At 40.5% G+C, this 17,323-nt stretch overlaps 1 protein-coding gene across 1 annotated transcript in view; it reads left to right on the top strand.

The window, feature by feature from the left end:
• The window catches only part of Rrp5 (Ribosomal RNA Processing 5), a 385,044-nt gene that overhangs the window by 248,368 nt on the left and 119,353 nt on the right, over positions 1-17,323 (top strand). Inside the window, exon 14 of the mRNA XM_067156013.2 lies at positions 14,843-16,421. Within this exon, the coding sequence (XP_067012114.2) occupies positions 14,843-16,421 (1,579 nt within the window). The remainder of the gene's footprint in view (positions 1-14,842; positions 16,422-17,323) is intronic.

The following is a 17,323-nucleotide window of genomic DNA, read 5'->3' as shown; positions in this document are numbered from 1 at the left end:
TTGCTTGCTTGCTTGCTTGCTTGCTTGCTTGCTTGCTTGCTTGCTTGCTTGCTTGCTTGCTTGCTTGCTTGCTTGCTTGCTTGCTTGCTTGCTTGCTTGCTTGCTTGCTTGCTTGCTTGCTTGCTTGCTTGCTTGCTTGCTTGCTTGCTTGCTTGCTTGCTTGCTTGCTTGCTTGCTTGCTTGCTTGCTTGCTTGCTTGCTTGCTTGCTTGCTTGCTTGCTTGCTTGCTTGCTTGCTTGCTTGCTTGCTTGCTTGCTTGCTTGCTTGCTTGCTTGCTTGCTTGCTTGCTTGCTTGCTTGCTTGCTTGCTTGCTTGCTTGCTTGCTTGCTTGCTTGCTTGCTTGCTTGCTTGCTTGCTTGCTTGCTTGCTTGCTTGCTTGCTTGCTTGCTTGCTTGCTTGCTTGCTTGCTTGCTTGCTTGCTTGCTTGCTTGCTTGCTTGCTTGCTTGCTTGCTTGCTTGCTTGCTTGCTTGCTTGCTTGCTTGCTTGCTTGCTTGCTTGCTTGCTTGCTTGCTTGCTTGCTTGCTTGCTTGCTTGCTTGCTTGCTTGCTTGCTTGCTTGCTTGCTTGCTTGCTTGCTTGCTTGCTTGCTTGCTTGCTTGCTTGCTTGCTTGCTTGCTTGCTTGCTTGCTTGCTTGCTTGCTTGCTTGCTTGCTTGCTTGCTTGCTTGCTTGCTTGCTTGCTTGCTTGCTTGCTTGCTTGCTTGCTTGCTTGCTTGCTTGCTTGCTTGCTTGCTTGCTTGCTTGCTTGCTTGCTTGCTTGCTTGCTTGCTTGCTTGCTTGCTTGCTTGCTTGCTTGCTTGCTTGCTTGCTTGCTTGCTTGCTTGCTTGCTTGCTTGCTTGCTTGCTTGCTTGCTTGCTTGCTTGCTTGCTTGCTTGCTTGCTTGCTTGCTTGCTTGCTTGCTTGCTTGCTTGCTTGCTTGCTTGCTTGCTTGCTTGCTTGCTTGCTTGCTTGCTTGCTTGCTTGCTTGCTTGCTTGCTTGCTTGCTTGCTTGCTTGCTTGCTTGCTTGCTTGCTTGCTTGCTTGCTTGCTTGCTTGCTTGCTTGCTTGCTTGCTTGCTTGCTTGCTTGCTTGCTTGCTTGCTTGCTTGCTTGCTTGCTTGCTTGCTTGCTTGCTTGCTTGCTTGCTTGCTTGCTTGCTTGCTTGCTTGCTTGCTTGCTTGCTTGCTTGCTTGCTTGCTTGCTTGCTTGCTTGCTTGCTTGCTTGCTTGCTTGCTTGCTTGCTTGCTTGCTTGCTTGCTTGCTTGCTTGCTTGCTTGCTTGCTTGCTTGCTTGCTTGCTTGCTTGCTTGCTTGCTTGCTTGCTTGCTTGCTTGCTTGCTTGCTTGCTTGCTTGCTTGCTTGCTTGCTTGCTTGCTTGCTTGCTTGCTTGCTTGCTTGCTTGCTTGCTTGCTTGCTTGCTTGCTTGCTTGCTTGCTTGCTTGCTTGCTTGCTTGCTTGCTTGCTTGCTTGCTTGCTTGCTTGCTTGCTTGCTTGCTTGCTTGCTTGCTTGCTTGCTTGCTTGCTTGCTTGCTTGCTTGCTTGCTTGCTTGCTTGCTTGCTTGCTTGCTTGCTTGCTTGCTTGCTTGCTTGCTTGCTTGCTTGCTTGCTTGCTTGCTTGCTTGCTTGCTTGCTTGCTTGCTTGCTTGCTTGCTTGCTTGCTTGCTTGCTTGCTTGCTTGCTTGCTTGCTTGCTTGCTTGCTTGCTTGCTTGCTTGCTTGCTTGCTTGCTTGCTTGCTTGCTTGCTTGCTTGCTTGCTTGCTTGCTTGCTTGCTTGCTTGCTTGCTTGCTTGCTTGCTTGCTTGCTTGCTTGCTTGCTTGCTTGCTTGCTTGCTTGCTTGCTTGCTTGCTTGCTTGCTTGCTTGCTTGCTTGCTTGCTTGCTTGCTTGCTTGCTTGCTTGCTTGCTTGCTTGCTTGCTTGCTTGCTTGCTTGCTTGCTTGCTTGCTTGCTTGCTTGCTTGCTTGCTTGCTTGCTTGCTTGCTTGCTTGCTTGCTTGCTTGCTTGCTTGCTTGCTTGCTTGCTTGCTTGCTTGCTTGCTTGCTTGCTTGCTTGCTTGCTTGCTTGCTTGCTTGCTTGCTTGCTTGCTTGCTTGCTTGCTTGCTTGCTTGCTTGCTTGCTTGCTTGCTTGCTTGCTTGCTTGCTTGCTTGCTTGCTTGCTTGCTTGCTTGCTTGCTTGCTTGCTTGCTTGCTTGCTTGCTTGCTTGCTTGCTTGCTTGCTTGCTTGCTTGCTTGCTTGCTTGCTTGCTTGCTTGCTTGCTTGCTTGCTTGCTTGCTTGCTTGCTTGCTTGCTTGCTTGCTTGCTTGCTTGCTTGCTTGCTTGCTTGCTTGCTTGCTTGCTTGCTTGCTTGCTTGCTTGCTTGCTTGCTTGCTTGCTTGCTTGCTTGCTTGCTTGCTTGCTTGCTTGCTTGCTTGCTTGCTTGCTTGCTTGCTTGCTTGCTTGCTTGCTTGCTTGCTTGCTTGCTTGCTTGCTTGCTTGCTTGCTTGCTTGCTTGCTTGCTTGCTTGCTTGCTTGCTTGCTTGCTTGCTTGCTTGCTTGCTTGCTTGCTTGCTTGCTTGCTTGCTTGCTTGCTTGCTTGCTTGCTTGCTTGCTTGCTTGCTTGCTTGCTTGCTTGCTTGCTTGCTTGCTTGCTTGCTTGCTTGCTTGCTTGCTTGCTTGCTTGCTTGCTTGCTTGCTTGCTTGCTTGCTTGCTTGCTTGCTTGCTTGCTTGCTTGCTTGCTTGCTTGCTTGCTTGCTTGCTTGCTTGCTTGCTTGCTTGCTTGCTTGCTTGCTTGCTTGCTTGCTTGCTTGCTTGCTTGCTTGCTTGCTTGCTTGCTTGCTTGCTTGCTTGCTTGCTTGCTTGCTTGCTTGCTTGCTTGCTTGCTTGCTTGCTTGCTTGCTTGCTTGCTTGCTTGCTTGCTTGCTTGCTTGCTTGCTTGCTTGCTTGCTTGCTTGCTTGCTTGCTTGCTTGCTTGCTTGCTTGCTTGCTTGCTTGCTTGCTTGCTTGCTTGCTTGCTTGCTTGCTTGCTTGCTTGCTTGCTTGCTTGCTTGTGGAGGTGCGCTGGGGCATTGATCAAAGCCGAGAGAAGACAGCTAAAATAACGTGGTCCTTAGTAGGCCAATACGAAATAATAATAATAATAATAATAATCAAATCAGTGTACTACAGTACAGTGTACATCACTCTTGATAGCCGAGCGTCATGCGTAGGCAGATACAGTCAAGCTCTAAATAATGTTTAAAAATACTGTATACTGTATTATGTTTTGTGAAATGGTGGTGGTGATTAAAAAAAAAAAAGTTTTATGTAATGCAGAAACTTGTCTAATTCAGATAACAAGTTTGGTCTCTTGCAATTCTGCTTTGAGCAAGTTTTGCTGTATTATTCATTCATTCAACTTTGCTAATCGGCCAACTAGGGACCACGATAAGCCTCACTTTACCTTCTGGCATTTGTTCATTTTTCGCTTGATCCACATAGTCTTCATTAGCTCAATGTGTAAAGCACGACGTTCTTCTGCCCATTTAGCACCAGTTGCTCGTTTTTCGTCCCGGAAAGTCCCAAAAGTCTTGATGGCTGCTCTGAAAAGATTTCGGTCTTGTGCATCTTCTGCTTGTAGGCCCAGTTCTTTAAGATCTTTCTTGACATTAACGTACCATGGCATTGCCGTTTTTGGTTTTGAGTCAAATATACTGAAGATACATTTCGTCCATCGAGAGTCGATCATCCGTCGTATATGACCGTAGAAGCGAACTCTGCCTTTACGCTTTGTGTCCGTGATCTTCTCTATCTTAGAGTATATTTCTTGCCTGGATTTTTTAATGTAGATGCCATTTTTGTAGTTTGGACCAAGTATGGTGTGCAGGATCATTCTTTCCTCTCTAAATCCGCAAGCAAACATTTCTCAGACAGGATAAGGCATTCAGATGCATACAGCGATACTGGTTTGATGACAGTGTTGTAGTGACGAATTTTTGTGTTCAGGGGAAAGCACTTTTTGTTGTATATCTTGCGGGTGGTGTGGAAAGTGACTTCCATTTTCTTGATTCTTGCTGCTACGGCCTCTTTGTCAAGTCCATTTTGCTGAATCCATTCCCCAAAGTATTTAAATTTACTAACATGGTTTATCGTTCCATATTTGGTGTTTAGTTGTGCCGTATCATCTTTGATATTTGACATTACTTCTGTCTTTTGAAAGGAAATTTGTAAACCTGTTTGTTCTGTTGCACTTTCAAAATTTTCTGTCAGAAGGGCTATATCATCAGCAAACGCTAAGCAATCTATTTCCACTCCATTTTTCTTTGTCCCAATCTTTACGGATTTGTAAAGATTTCTTTCTTTTAACGTCTTTCGCCACTCCTGTATTACCTTTTCAAGTACGCAGTTGAACAAAAGAGGTGACAGCCCATCTCCCTGTCGAACGCCTGTCTTGATCTCAAAGGGTTCAGAGACACATCCTTGGAATTTTACTTTGGATTTGGTATTAGGTAGTGTTGCCCTTATTTTCGCCAGCAGTTTCTCACCAACTCCCATTTCTGCAAGTATGTTAAGCAACACATCACGGTCGATGGAGTCGTATGCCTTCCTGAAGTCTACAAATGTAGATACATAGGTTCGACCTCTGAGCATATGGTATCTTATTATGGTTTTTAGGTTAAGTATTTGTTCTCCACTTGATCGGCCTTTCCGAAAACCTGCTCGGTATTCCCCGAGTTTGTGTTCAACTTGCTGTTCTAGTCTTTCAGGGATGGATAGTGACAGGATCTTGTAGGCTACTGACAGAAGAGAAATTCCACGGTAATTGTTCACATCTCTTATATTTCCTTTCTTGTGTAAAGGATGGATCAAGGCTAGCTTCCAGTCCTCTGGTAGTTGTTCTTTTTCCCATATATCTACAATGTTTTGGTGTAGGATTCCAATTGCTTCTTCCGGGGCATGCTTTCACAGTTCCGCAATCATGGAGTCTTCATCAGGAGCTTTGTTATTTTTCAGTCTCTTTATGTGGTGTTTGATTTCATCGCAATTTGGTGGAGAAGATGGCAGGTTCTGGCTCACTGGTTTGTTTGTTTTGATGGGGTTGGCTGGTGTTTCACAGTTTAGGAGCTCGTTAAAATACTTAGCTAAGATTTCGCAGTTTTCCTCATTTGATGTTGCAAGAGTTACATCTTTTCTTAGAAAGCAAAGGGAAGGTGCCTTGTATCCTTGTACCTTCTTTTTAAAATTTCTGAAGTATTCACGGGTCTCACCTCTAGAAGTCTTGCTCAATCTTGTCCAGTAGTTCCTTTTCATACTTGCGTTTCTCACTGCGTATTATTTTTGCAGTTTGTGCTTGTGTTTTGTACATCTTCCAATCTTCTTCTTTTTTCGAGGTGTAATACTTTTTCCAGGCATTCAGACGATTACCTAAGGTCTTCTCGCAGTTATCGTTCCACCACATGTGCTTCTTCCTCTTCTTGATTTCGGCCACTCCTTTTGCAGCTTGTATCATCTGCTTTCTCATGCTGTTGAAGTCTTTCTCCACTAGTTGCGCAAGTTCTTTGAATTCATTCTCTCTTTCTCTGAGCTTTTTTGTGTCAGAGCGAATTATGGTAGGTTCGTTCTTATTTTTGTTAAGAGGGATTGGCCAAAACTTGATTACTGATACGTAGTGATCTGAATCTATGTTTATTCCCTTTCTTACCGTAGCGTTCATGATTTCCGGACTGTATCTTCGAGATATAGCAACATGGTGTATTTGGAATTCTCCTATTGGTTTGTTAGGGCGTCTCCATGTCATCTGTTTTCTCGGTAAGTGATGAAAGTGTGTTGACGTCAGTTGGAGGTTGTGGTTATCACATAGTTCAACGAGGCGTTCTCCATTCTTGTTCTTTTGAGTGCTGGATAGAACCCAACAACTTTCCTGTGTTTCTGTTCACGTCCTACCTGTGCATTAAAAACACCCACGTCCTACCTGTGCATTAAAATCACCCATTAGGATCTTGACGTGGTGTTTCGGGATTTTCGCTAATCTGGCATCCAGGACTTTCCAGAATCTATCTGTGCCTTCCAGATCTTTTTTGTTTTGTTCATTAGTTGGAGCCTGTGCATTGACTAGCATATATGTTTTATTTGCACAACGCAAGAATAGTAGGCATAACCTACCATTAACAGCTTCAAAATTTGAGACTGACCTAAGGATTCTGGTGTTGACAGCAAAAGCTGTACCAAAGATACGGGTATTTTTCGTTACGCTCTTATGGGATTTGCTCTTGAAGAACCGATACCCTTCAGACTCAAACGTATCTTCGTCAGTGAAGCAAGTTTTTTGCACGATACCCTTCAGACTCAAACGTATCTTCGTCAGTGAAGCGAGTTTTTTGCAGAGCCATTACTGCGATTTTATTTTCGTGGAGGGCATTGGTCAGCTGTTTCATCTTACCAGTTTGTATTAGACTGTTTATGTTGAACGTTGCCAAAAAAGTCTTAGATATGGGTTTCAGCTTTTGTGACTGTTCAGGATTTCCAAGACGCTCATACTCGTCTTTAGCATGATGTTGCATCCCCCCCAGAATCCGAACGGGATGCATGCGTCATTTGTCGGTGATGGTGGATTTCTTTGAAAAGTTGCCACCTGGGGTATTAACTTCATGTCTTTGTTTTACCATCATGCTTGAGAAGCTTTAGCTTAGCTTGGAGCAAATTGCTCATTCTGAATACAACCAAGGTTGTTAGCCCTGGAGGGTCTCAAGATGTTCTCCGGCTGCGGGCAGGCATTTCTTCCTTACCCGAATCGTTATGGATTTGCCGCCAATACTCGGGTGGCTAATTGCAGGGGTTTCCCACTGGGCGATGGGTTCGCCACATCCCTACGCCAAGCTGTATTATTATTATTGTTATTATTATTATTATTATTATTATTATTATTGTTACAGGGATACCCGTGGAACAGCAGAGGTGAAAGAAGGTGCGGGCTGGAATGGGTCTATCCACAAAGCCGAGATATGAATTAAAATTTCAATAAAGGTTATATTATCAAAAATAGCAGAACTTAACAATTTTCACATAGAATTTGAAAATTTAACAAGTAACAAGAAGTCAACAAATAACAGACAATCAGGTACAAGACCAGTAAAGCCAAGATTTAGGGACAAATTAACAATCTGGGCTTCAAGCCCCAGTTTTTACAATTTCTGAGCTCTCAGCTCACCACCACATATTTACCAAAGGGCAGAAAACCCCTAATAACATGGAGCACTTGCTCGAACCTTTGAATATCAAGCCTCTCTGAGGCACGTTTACCATAAATAAAACAGCTGATCCGCTCTCAATGTTCTGAGCCTACCAAAGGCCACAACAGATTTTACCATTAACTGCTCTCAAGGCACGCTTACAAAGAAACAGGGGTATCTTGTACCCAACCTACTGGGCCTTATTAGAAAAATAATAGGTTAAGTTAATGGTCCAAAATACAAAATGAATGGAGGGGAGTACTTGCACTCCTAAATACACATTTTAAAACGTAAAAGGCACTAGGCCGATGAAACAGGGGCTATTCCCAAGCTATGGAGGTGACTCGTATACAGAATAAATTTAACACATTAAGGAAGAGTAGAAAAACGGTTACGAAAACGTAGTCACCTCGAATCCAAAATGAAGGGGAGCTCGAGAGGGTAAAGCACTCTCTATTCCTGATTTACCATTAAAGATATATGAAGTTTTTACATAATTTTACATGTTTAAGAGATAGGTTACATAGTAAAGGTTTCGGACCTTCCCCGCGGGTTAAACTGCTGAGCTAGCAAGAAATAAAGATGTTAAGCGGCCATTACTTTATTGAAGAGCTGCTGCCTGAAGAAAGAGGCGCTTCCCGCCTCCTGCTATACATCCATACACTAAGTTAGATGTCGATGAAGTGGCCGAGAGACAAGAAAATCGGCAGTTTTTATACCCTCGAGGAAAATTCGAAACCTTTCATGAATAAAACAGCCACACCCACTCAATTTTATTGGTCAGTGTAGACCGTAGACTCAAAATCGAAGAAGAAAGACATGATTGGTCAAAAATTAATTACAGAAATAATTGATTGGCTAACTTCAAAACTGGCGGAAAGAAAAGATTAATATTGTCAACCTACAAATGAAAGAACGAAATTTAGTAATAAGAAAACTTATGAGTACAAAATATCTTCAAGAAAATTTCCTGCACCAGGGTGCATGATCATAGTTTTGTAGTAGAGACATCTATGAGACAATGTCCAAACTTCTTGATAAATAGTAAACAAAACACGACGAAATTAACACAGAGACTTCTTCAGGCCAAAGTTTAAGTAGATCCGATTTTAAGTTCACAGTTTCTCCTGTAGAAGAGTATTTTAAGGCAGAAAATTCAAATGTGTGGCGTAGAGGTGTACCAGCCGGTACAATTATTATTATTATTATTATTATTATTATTATTATTATTATTATTATTATTATTATCATTAATGTTGTTGTTATACGTCCTCATTGGAATTCTTCAGTCAATTATTTTTTGGTCATCATGATAAGTTTTCTTTCTGAATTACTCAGTAGTCTTTCATTTGTTCTGATCTTTTCTGTCATTCCTTATCTGTAAATACCCTTTTCATTATGTCGTTTGTCTTACTTTTGGTTTAAGTCTTATTTTTATGTTTTTCATTTTCTTTTTCTTTTTTGTTTTGCAAATCATCCAGAGTTATTTCTACTTCTTTCATATGCTTGCTAAATTCCTTAATCCATCCTACTTGTTGTTTCAGATTTCAGAGTTTCTCTATAATTTTTCTTGGTAATCTGGTTTCTGGTATCCTCATAATGCGACCAACAAGAGAGATACCAAGCTTGATAGCTGCAGTCGCTTAAGTACGGCCAGTATTCAGGAGAGAGTGGGTTCGAACCCCCCACTGTTGGCAGCCCTGAAAATGGTTTTCTGTGGTGTACCAATTTCATACCGGGCAAATGCTGGGGCTGTACCTTAATTAAGGCCACAGCCACTTCCTTCCGACTTCTAGCCCTTTCCGGCTTTCCTGTCCCATCATCGCCATAAGGTTTTGTGTAATGCAGAAACTTGTCTAATTTGATAACAATTTTGGTCTCTTGCGATTCACAAATAGGAAAAATCCTGTCGGTTTTAATTATTGCGTGATGGGGTGAAAGTTCCCTTTGGGGATCATTGTAAATACCTAGGTATTAATATAAGGAAAGATCTTCATTGGGGTAATCACATAAATATGATTGTAAATAAAGGGTACAGATCTCTGCACATGGTTATGAGAGTATTTAGGGGTTGTAGTAAGGATGTAAAGGAGAGCATATTTGTCTCTGGTGAGACCCCAACTAGAGTATGGTTCCAGTGTATGGGACCCTTACCAGGATTACTTGATTCAGGAACTGGAAAAAATCCAAAGAAAAGCAGCTCGATTTGTTCTGGGCGATTTCCAACAAAAGAGTAGCGTTACAAAAATGTTGCAAAGTTTGGGCTGGGAAGACTTGGGAGAAAGGAGACGAGCTGCTCAACTACATGGTATGTTCCGAGCTGTCAATGGAGAGATGGCGTGGGAGGACATCAGTAGACGAATAAGTTTGGATGATGTCTTTAAAAGTAGGAAAGATCACAATATGAAGATAAAGTTGGAATTAAAGAGGTCAAATTGGGGCAAATATTCGTTTATAGGAAGGCGAGTTAGGGATTGGAATAACTTACCAAGGGAGATGTTCAATAAATTTCCAATTTCTTTGCAATCATTTAAGAAAAGGCTAGAAAACAACAGATAGGGAATATGCCACCTGGGCAACTGCCCTGAATGCAGATCAGTAGTAGTGATTGAAGTGATTGACCTATCTGTGTCAGTGCGACATTGAAAAACTTGCAAAAACTTGCAAAAAAAAAAAAAAAAAAAAAAAAATTCCTCTTCTTCCGTATAGTATCTCTGATGGGCTCCAGTTCTTTGTACACCACTTCATTTGGCATTATCCACCATTGTCCATCTTTTTGATATTTTTTATTTATGCTTTTTCTAGCTATTCTTCTCTCTAATTCTAGGATTTTGTCGATTTTGTTTCTCTGAGTGACTTTTTAAAAAGTTTTGCTTCCATACGTCACATGTGGATGAACCACCATCTTGTAATGTTTTAATTTTGTTATGATCAATAGACATTTTTAAATTGTATGTAGACCATGTTAATTTTTGAGCTTTTATCATTTTATTAGGTCTTTCTTACCATGCAGGTTTCTCGTCCAAGTTGTATGTCGTAATTTCTCCTAGGTATTTAAATTGTTTCACTGTTTTTACTTTCCTGTTATTCACTGTTATGTGGTTTATTACCAGTGGATCTGCTGCCATTATCTCGGTCTTTTCGAATGATATTTCTAGTCCTATTTTTTTGTGCTATATTTTGTAGACTTATTTGATTTCTGGCTTCTTGAAGGTTATAAGCTATACTGAGAGTCAACTCAAGACCTTAGCGGTCCCTTTGATATTAGTCAGACTTCTGGTCGGTGAAATGGCTTCCGCAGCGCCAAATAGTTCCCTAGGTTTGTTACTTGCTCCTGAAGTTAGGAGCTTTCTTCAGTTTGGTTAGATATTCTGGTGAACTGACTTGACAAATTAAAACTTTTTGCCTATAAATATGGAAAATATATCACAGGTTGTATGTTATTCGGGTTCGTTACCAACTCTTATATTTCATACGTAGATGGCTATGAATAGTTATTGTTCTCAGGGGTGTATGTGACAAAATAATAATAATTTAATATGATATTGATATCTCTATGCACTGTGTACTTAGTAAGCTTTGTTCAAGTTCATTCCATTGCTGATAAGTTTGCATAATATGTGCGACGTTGAAGATTGATCCAAGAAAACTGTTGGCAATACTGGCTGCAACAGCATGTTCAGTATTCATAATGGCTGCCAGCTCTGAGCAAGATGTGTGTGATGCTGTGACGCTTGAGTCCCCTGTGAAATACTTTAAAACTAACAAAAGTGGAGAAAAATTAAGTAGGAAATATAAACCAAATTGTTTTAAACGTCTACAGTAGCCTACAAGATGAGAATCCACTGTGGACTGTGGAAGACATGGTGAAAAACACCGCAAAGCTGACCAGCGTGTCTGTGTACAGTGTTTACGCTGCTCGCGTGGAATTTAAACTCCACGGAAAATCCAAGTCTCCTGCGAAAGGTCTGTGTCAGCTCAGACTCACCGTAAATAAAACAGGAAGGGCCTTAACAAGGTATGGGAATAGGATCCTTTGCATATTCGATGATGATTTATTTATTTATTTATTCGTATCAGAAGCATTAATACTATAAATACATATACATATATACTCTTACTGAATTATATACATTATATACAAAGTCACACTTATCAAAAAACAAAGGTCTATACTACTTTTGCCCAGAAATTGGCGACATCCAGTGCATTTTCTGTTGCCTGAAGTAGATCTTGTACTGTGCATGTTTTAGGGCACTTACTACACTGCAACAAATGAGACGTCGTCTGGATTGCACCACACTCACACAATGATGACTCGATGTTGAAACCCCACTTCCTCAGGTTGCTTTTACATCTAGTCACGCCTGCCCGTAATCTGTTCAGTGATCTCCAGGTACTCCATTTCTCCATGTGACCAGGTGGTAATTCTTCACTTGGTGTCAACCATTCTTCGGAGCGAGTGCAGCTTGTGCGCCACATATCAGTTCGGGATTGCTGAGGTGCCCCATTAAGAGCCTCTGTTGTTCTGAGGAAACTTTTCCTTGATTTGAGTCTTGAAGTAACTGGCCTGTATCCATACAGAGGGTGAGCTTCAGAAGTTTCCGCCTTCTTCCTCTCGTTTTTTGCTGCAACCTCTGGACGGATATCAGGAGGGGCAATACCAGCAAGACTATATAATTTGTTCAACGGAGTTGGTTTTAGACAGCCGGTAATGATGCGACAGGTATCGTTTAGAGCAACATCTACCTTCCTGGCATGACTTGACTTGTACCATAATAATAATAATAATAATAATAATAATAGTTTGTACTTCGCTTTATATTCGTAACCGCCCTCTACCTGCAGAAATGTTGTCATGAGGGGATGATGAGTTCGTTCTTATCTTCCGAATGATGAGACTACAATATTTACAACATTCCTGGAAACATTGTATTTTGCAATCCCACTCACAGGTGGTTTTTTCAGCTTCTTGAACTGTGAGAAACTGCCACTGGCAGTCGTTGCACGAGAGCGGAATCGTATACTTATATTGTAAATCCCCATGTGCCTCACACAAATTGCATTGTCTGTCTGCTAGGTCATCAGCCCAGAGGCTGGTTGGATCCTCAGATAGCACCACCAAAGGCTATGCAGTTATAGGGAAACTGCAAAAACCAATGGCAGAGCCCAAATGAGGCGTACTAGGCAAGATGAGGAGTGAGGTAGTTTGCTATTGCTTTCCTCACTGGACCAGAGGGTGCTACTGCAGCACGACTGACCCTATGAGCAACACCTTTCATAACACTTAGACACACTGTTCGTGCTCTGATTGTCATTAATCAGCACCACTTACACCCCAGCAGCTTCGATATTGTCACAACCATGGACAAGACTGGGACTTTGGTGGAAGCTACACTTTGCTCTGGCCTGTGCCAAGAGACGGATACAAAAATATTGCATCCATCAAGAAATGGCAACAGGCGGACAAATTGCAGTATGAATTAAAAATAAACCTTGCTTGTCTTGTCTTGTCTTGGTATTCGTCAGTAATCTGTAGGTTTTACATGGTCAATAAAGGAATAAATAGGTGCGGTACGTAATCAAAGTACAGCTATGTGAAAGGATGTGATTTTGTTTGATGCTTCACTATTTCAGAATGAAGTACTTGTCAGATATACACACGGTGTTAATAATAAGCTAGTTGTGGCGGAGATGGAGAACGGAGACGGGAAGGGGAAACAGGGGATGTGCTCACGTGCAGAAGGATACTTTTCCTAAGGTCTTGAGTTGAATTTCAGTATAGTAATGCTAAGTCATCTGCAGATACTTAATTTATTATTTATTTTAATTTCTTAGCCAACATGGGACTATTTTAGTCAGGTTTATGGAGGTTTTCTTCTTTTTGTCAGCCCAATACTGTTTCATCCTTTCTGAATGTAATTTTCTTTCTGTTTCTGAAATCACTCTTCCTATTCTCTGCTTGTTGATTTTCGTCTGTAGTCTAGTGTGTTTATCTTTCAGTATCTTGTGCATTTGTTTTGTATTTTAAGGGACACTGGGACTGAAATTTTGGCGAAATATATGTAAAATATTGATTTTCGGCTTTTTCCATATCAATACACCCCTAACCCCCGCGGATCAGATAGCAGTGTTTTTATCCAAATTCCTCCATTTTTAAAGCTCTAGCGTAGCTTTTAAATGCCTGGCGTGCAGTCCTTTAAACGCCCACTTTCGTTCAACTCACGATCAGCACACATTAGTGGTGTATTCAAGCAGATTTCACGATTTCATTTCATAAGAATAATTCAAAAAGGCCTCCTACATCTGTCGGTCTGCATTTTGCTGCTTTCTACTGGAGGAAGTGGGCACTTTTACTACGTAAACTATATAAGAACTACAAAAGTCTGAAAAATCTGAATGAAAATTACAGGTGGTGGTGTGGCCATGCAAAATATATTGAGTAAATTTTTATGCCTATTTTCAAAGACAGTGATTACTTATTAAAGAAATATTTATTAGTTTCAACATTATTTATGACTATTTCCATACATACCATGTGCAAATCCTGTTTGTTTACAAACAAGTTGTTTTCCAGTTTGATTGTGTTGAGGTATGCGAGTATTTTCTACTATTGTTTGGTGTTGTTCTGTGGTGAAATGCATACAATAAGTTCTCGGTGGCGTAAGCCAAAATCCAAAAGTAGGAGAAAACAAGAAATTTCTTTGAGATTCTCAGCTGGCAATACAGGTTATGAGCATTGTCCATTATTTTAAAAAATTGCTTTTTTCTCTGTTTCACTTTTTCAGGCATTCAAAATGTTACACGCATCATAAATCTTATGATATTGCTTTCAAAATTTGCATGTATTATCTTCATTGCATTGACTATAAACCTGCGGATCAATTTTTGGATTGCACTTTTGGTCTGGCTGCAAAAAAATTTCAAACTTAAAAAATTGAAGATTTTTTGTAGATTAAAAACTTGGATATGAAAAAATTTATTTCTTCATACTCATTAATGCAATTCAAAAAAGAATCCGTAGGTTTCTTCCAATTGTATTAATGCAATAGAATATTACCTAAAAGTTACACTATCTTGATTGGTTTAATGCGGCAGACCTTTATAAGTATTGAATAATTTGCACATGAAAATGTATAAAATAATTAATATCTCAAGAACTAATCAACTTGCAATGCTCAAATTTACCACAGTGGTTTATGTTATGACTATTCATAAGCATACAAAATTTCAAAGCTGTATCTCAGTTTATATAGAATTTGGAAATTTCAGTCCCAGTGTCCCTTAAATCTTCTATTGTAATATGTAACACTCCCATGTCTTCTTTAAGTTCTGTGATCCATTTAGTATTATTCTTGCTCTTCCATAATTGTTCTCTTATTTTTTCTATTTTCTGGTGACTGTATTAGATGCCGTAAGAATGATATTTGTTTCTTTTTCATTGTGCTAGTCACAGATTCTATTTCTTTATAAACTTTTATTGGAAGCTAGTCTCCAGACTGCGTTTACTTGATAATTTTTATTTAAACATATTGTCACTAATCTCCTTTCTAACTTGAGTGCTCTATCGCAACTGTGTTTGTTGTTTTAAATAATGTTTTACATGCATATGTAATTTGTGACTGGGTGAAGATCCTTAATTATATACTACTTCTTGTTTTTTCTTTCTTCCTTGTTCCAGGGTGGGAGGTGGTATCATCATAGGACTGCCAAAGGTGGTGATCCAGGAAAATGAAAGGAGTAGGTACTTTTTGGAGAAGACAAAGGCAAATATAAAACAAGAGAATTCCAAACTTGCACCTGTCAAAGTGACAGACAGTGAAACAGATGAGGCATATTCATCAGATGTAGAAGCAAGCAGTGACTTGGAAAACCTGGCAGAGAAAGTTAAAAAATTAAAAACTGATAAGGAGAACAGTGGAATTACAAACGTAAAGGATGAAAGTGTCACTGAACAACAAAATTCTGAAAGCGAAAGTGAAACTGAAACAAAAGTAAATGGCTTTAATTTTGATGCTGGAATTAATGAGGACAAGATAGACCTTGACGTGAAGTCAAAGAAATATAAACAAAAAGGTGGTTCACCAAATGTCAGTTCAAATTCACTGTTGGATATGGATTTAATGCATGACAATGATCTTGGAATTGACCTGAGGGAGGGGAACAAAAAGAGGAGCAAGAAAACTAAACATAAAGAAAATTCCATGGAACTAGTCAGTGATTCTGAAAAATGTCTTGGTGATGTAATTGATTTGAAGAAAGAGAGTACAGTTGATTCCACTAAAAAGAAGGGGAAGAAATCTGAACTGAAATATAGTCCTGAAGAACAACTTGAAAATATTCAGGCAGATCAACTGAATACGTCTACTACTGAAAGTAAGGGAGGCAGTGCTAAGAAGAAGTCAAAGAAGTCTAAAAGTAAAGATGTTCCTGAGCAGCACAGTGTAGAAATACATGAAACTAGTTTAGCTGAGTCTGGGTTTGCTGCGAATGAAGACAGTGCTCTGGATTCTAGCAAAGGGAGGAAGTTAAAGCATAATATCAGTTCATCAGGGAACATTGTTATGGAAAGTGATCAGGACTCCAGATTAAATCCTACAGTTGAGGAAAATATATCTGAAGCCAAGAAAAAGAAAAGAAAGAAACTGAAGCGTAAAAGTATTTCTGAGGAGGGATCGGTGAGTTCGAATTGTTTCGAAACAAGTGTTATTAGTTTAACGGATACCGACATGAATGATAGTACAATGGAACCAAGGAAGAAGAAATTGAAGAAAAGTGGCAACACAAATCTTCGTGCGGAGCAGTTGTCCGAAGAGCAAGTAAATGTACAGCGAGGGGAACTCGAGGAGCTAGCCGTCAGTGAGAGGACTGGAAAGGAAATCAAAAGCGATAAAATGGACAATGCTGTGCCTGAAAAAGAATCTCATGATGAGAAAGTAGGGAGTGCGAGAGGTAAAGAACCATTACAAAGTATCAGTAAATCGGAAGAGGTTAATAAGAACAGTAAAAGAAGAAAAAGAACCAGTTCAAGTGAAAGGGAGACAGACTCTGTTACTTTAAGTGAGAAAGAGAAAGCTAAGAAAGGGGAAAGTGAGGTGGAGATTATAGATCGTCATGAAGTCAACAATGTTTCCAAACCACGGACTCTTTCAGCAAGCATTGGGTTTGTCTGGGATGCCAAGCCAAATCTCCTTCCAGCTGTAGCAAGAAGTAAAGCTGATGCTGAGAGTTCCAGTGATGATGAGGAAGATGATACTAATGTAAGTACTTTTCCAATTGCACACACAACTCGTTATTTAATACTTTTTAGAACTACCTGTCAACATTAAAGATGCTCTTTCTTTTGTTTTCTAATGACTGACCTGTTCGTTCATTCATTCATTCATGTTCTCAAGGCTATGCCTTGTTGATATATCCACTCTTCTGTGTCCTCTGCTGCTAGTTTGATCTTCGTGTAATTTCCATATCCCACTCTCCATCTGATGTCCACCAGACACTTTTGTCTTGCTCGACCTCTCCCTTTCTTCCCTAAAACTTTTGCCTTTGAAAATATGTATGTATATTCATGTCCCATCCAACAATAGTTCTCCAAAAGATATGAGCAGACATGGTTGCATCATTGGCTTACATAATATCTTGAACTGTACAGGAATGTTCTAGCCATGGGCAGGTCCTCAAATAATCTGGATTTTGCACAGCACCGCGCTCGCACAGAACGTCTGCATCAGCTGGTAGGAGGTACCATCTCTGCATGCTGCATGTTGTGGCACACTCACTCTCATTCATTTCATGGTCTTCCATATCATGTAGGGTTGATCACTGCTGACACCTAGTTTTTCTTTGACCTGGATGTTCTGATGGAGACCAAGGAAATGCTGGATAGAGACAGTGAAATCAGATGTGGAGAAGAGAGGTCTCAGATGAGAAGATGTCCTGGAACAGAAGAAGTATGCATTCAAGAAGAGAATGGTGAGCACTTATACACCACATCTGGGAAACTGGAGTTGGAAAATTGTGGTGGTGGTGATGATGATGATGATGATGATGATGATGATGGCCTGGTGGCCCGATTCATTCCTCCAGTTGGTGATATGATTCCTTTCTGGCGTTCCGTCCAGAACCTGCAATCTACAGTGGAACCTAGATTGTCTGTTTTTGGAGG

Source organism: Anabrus simplex, chromosome 1 (assembly GCF_040414725.1).
Source record: "Anabrus simplex isolate iqAnaSimp1 chromosome 1, ASM4041472v1, whole genome shotgun sequence".
NCBI lineage: Eukaryota > Metazoa > Arthropoda > Insecta > Orthoptera > Tettigoniidae > Anabrus > Anabrus simplex.
The sequence above is the reverse complement of the archived record's forward strand: the minus strand, read 5'-3'. Positions and strand labels throughout refer to the sequence as shown.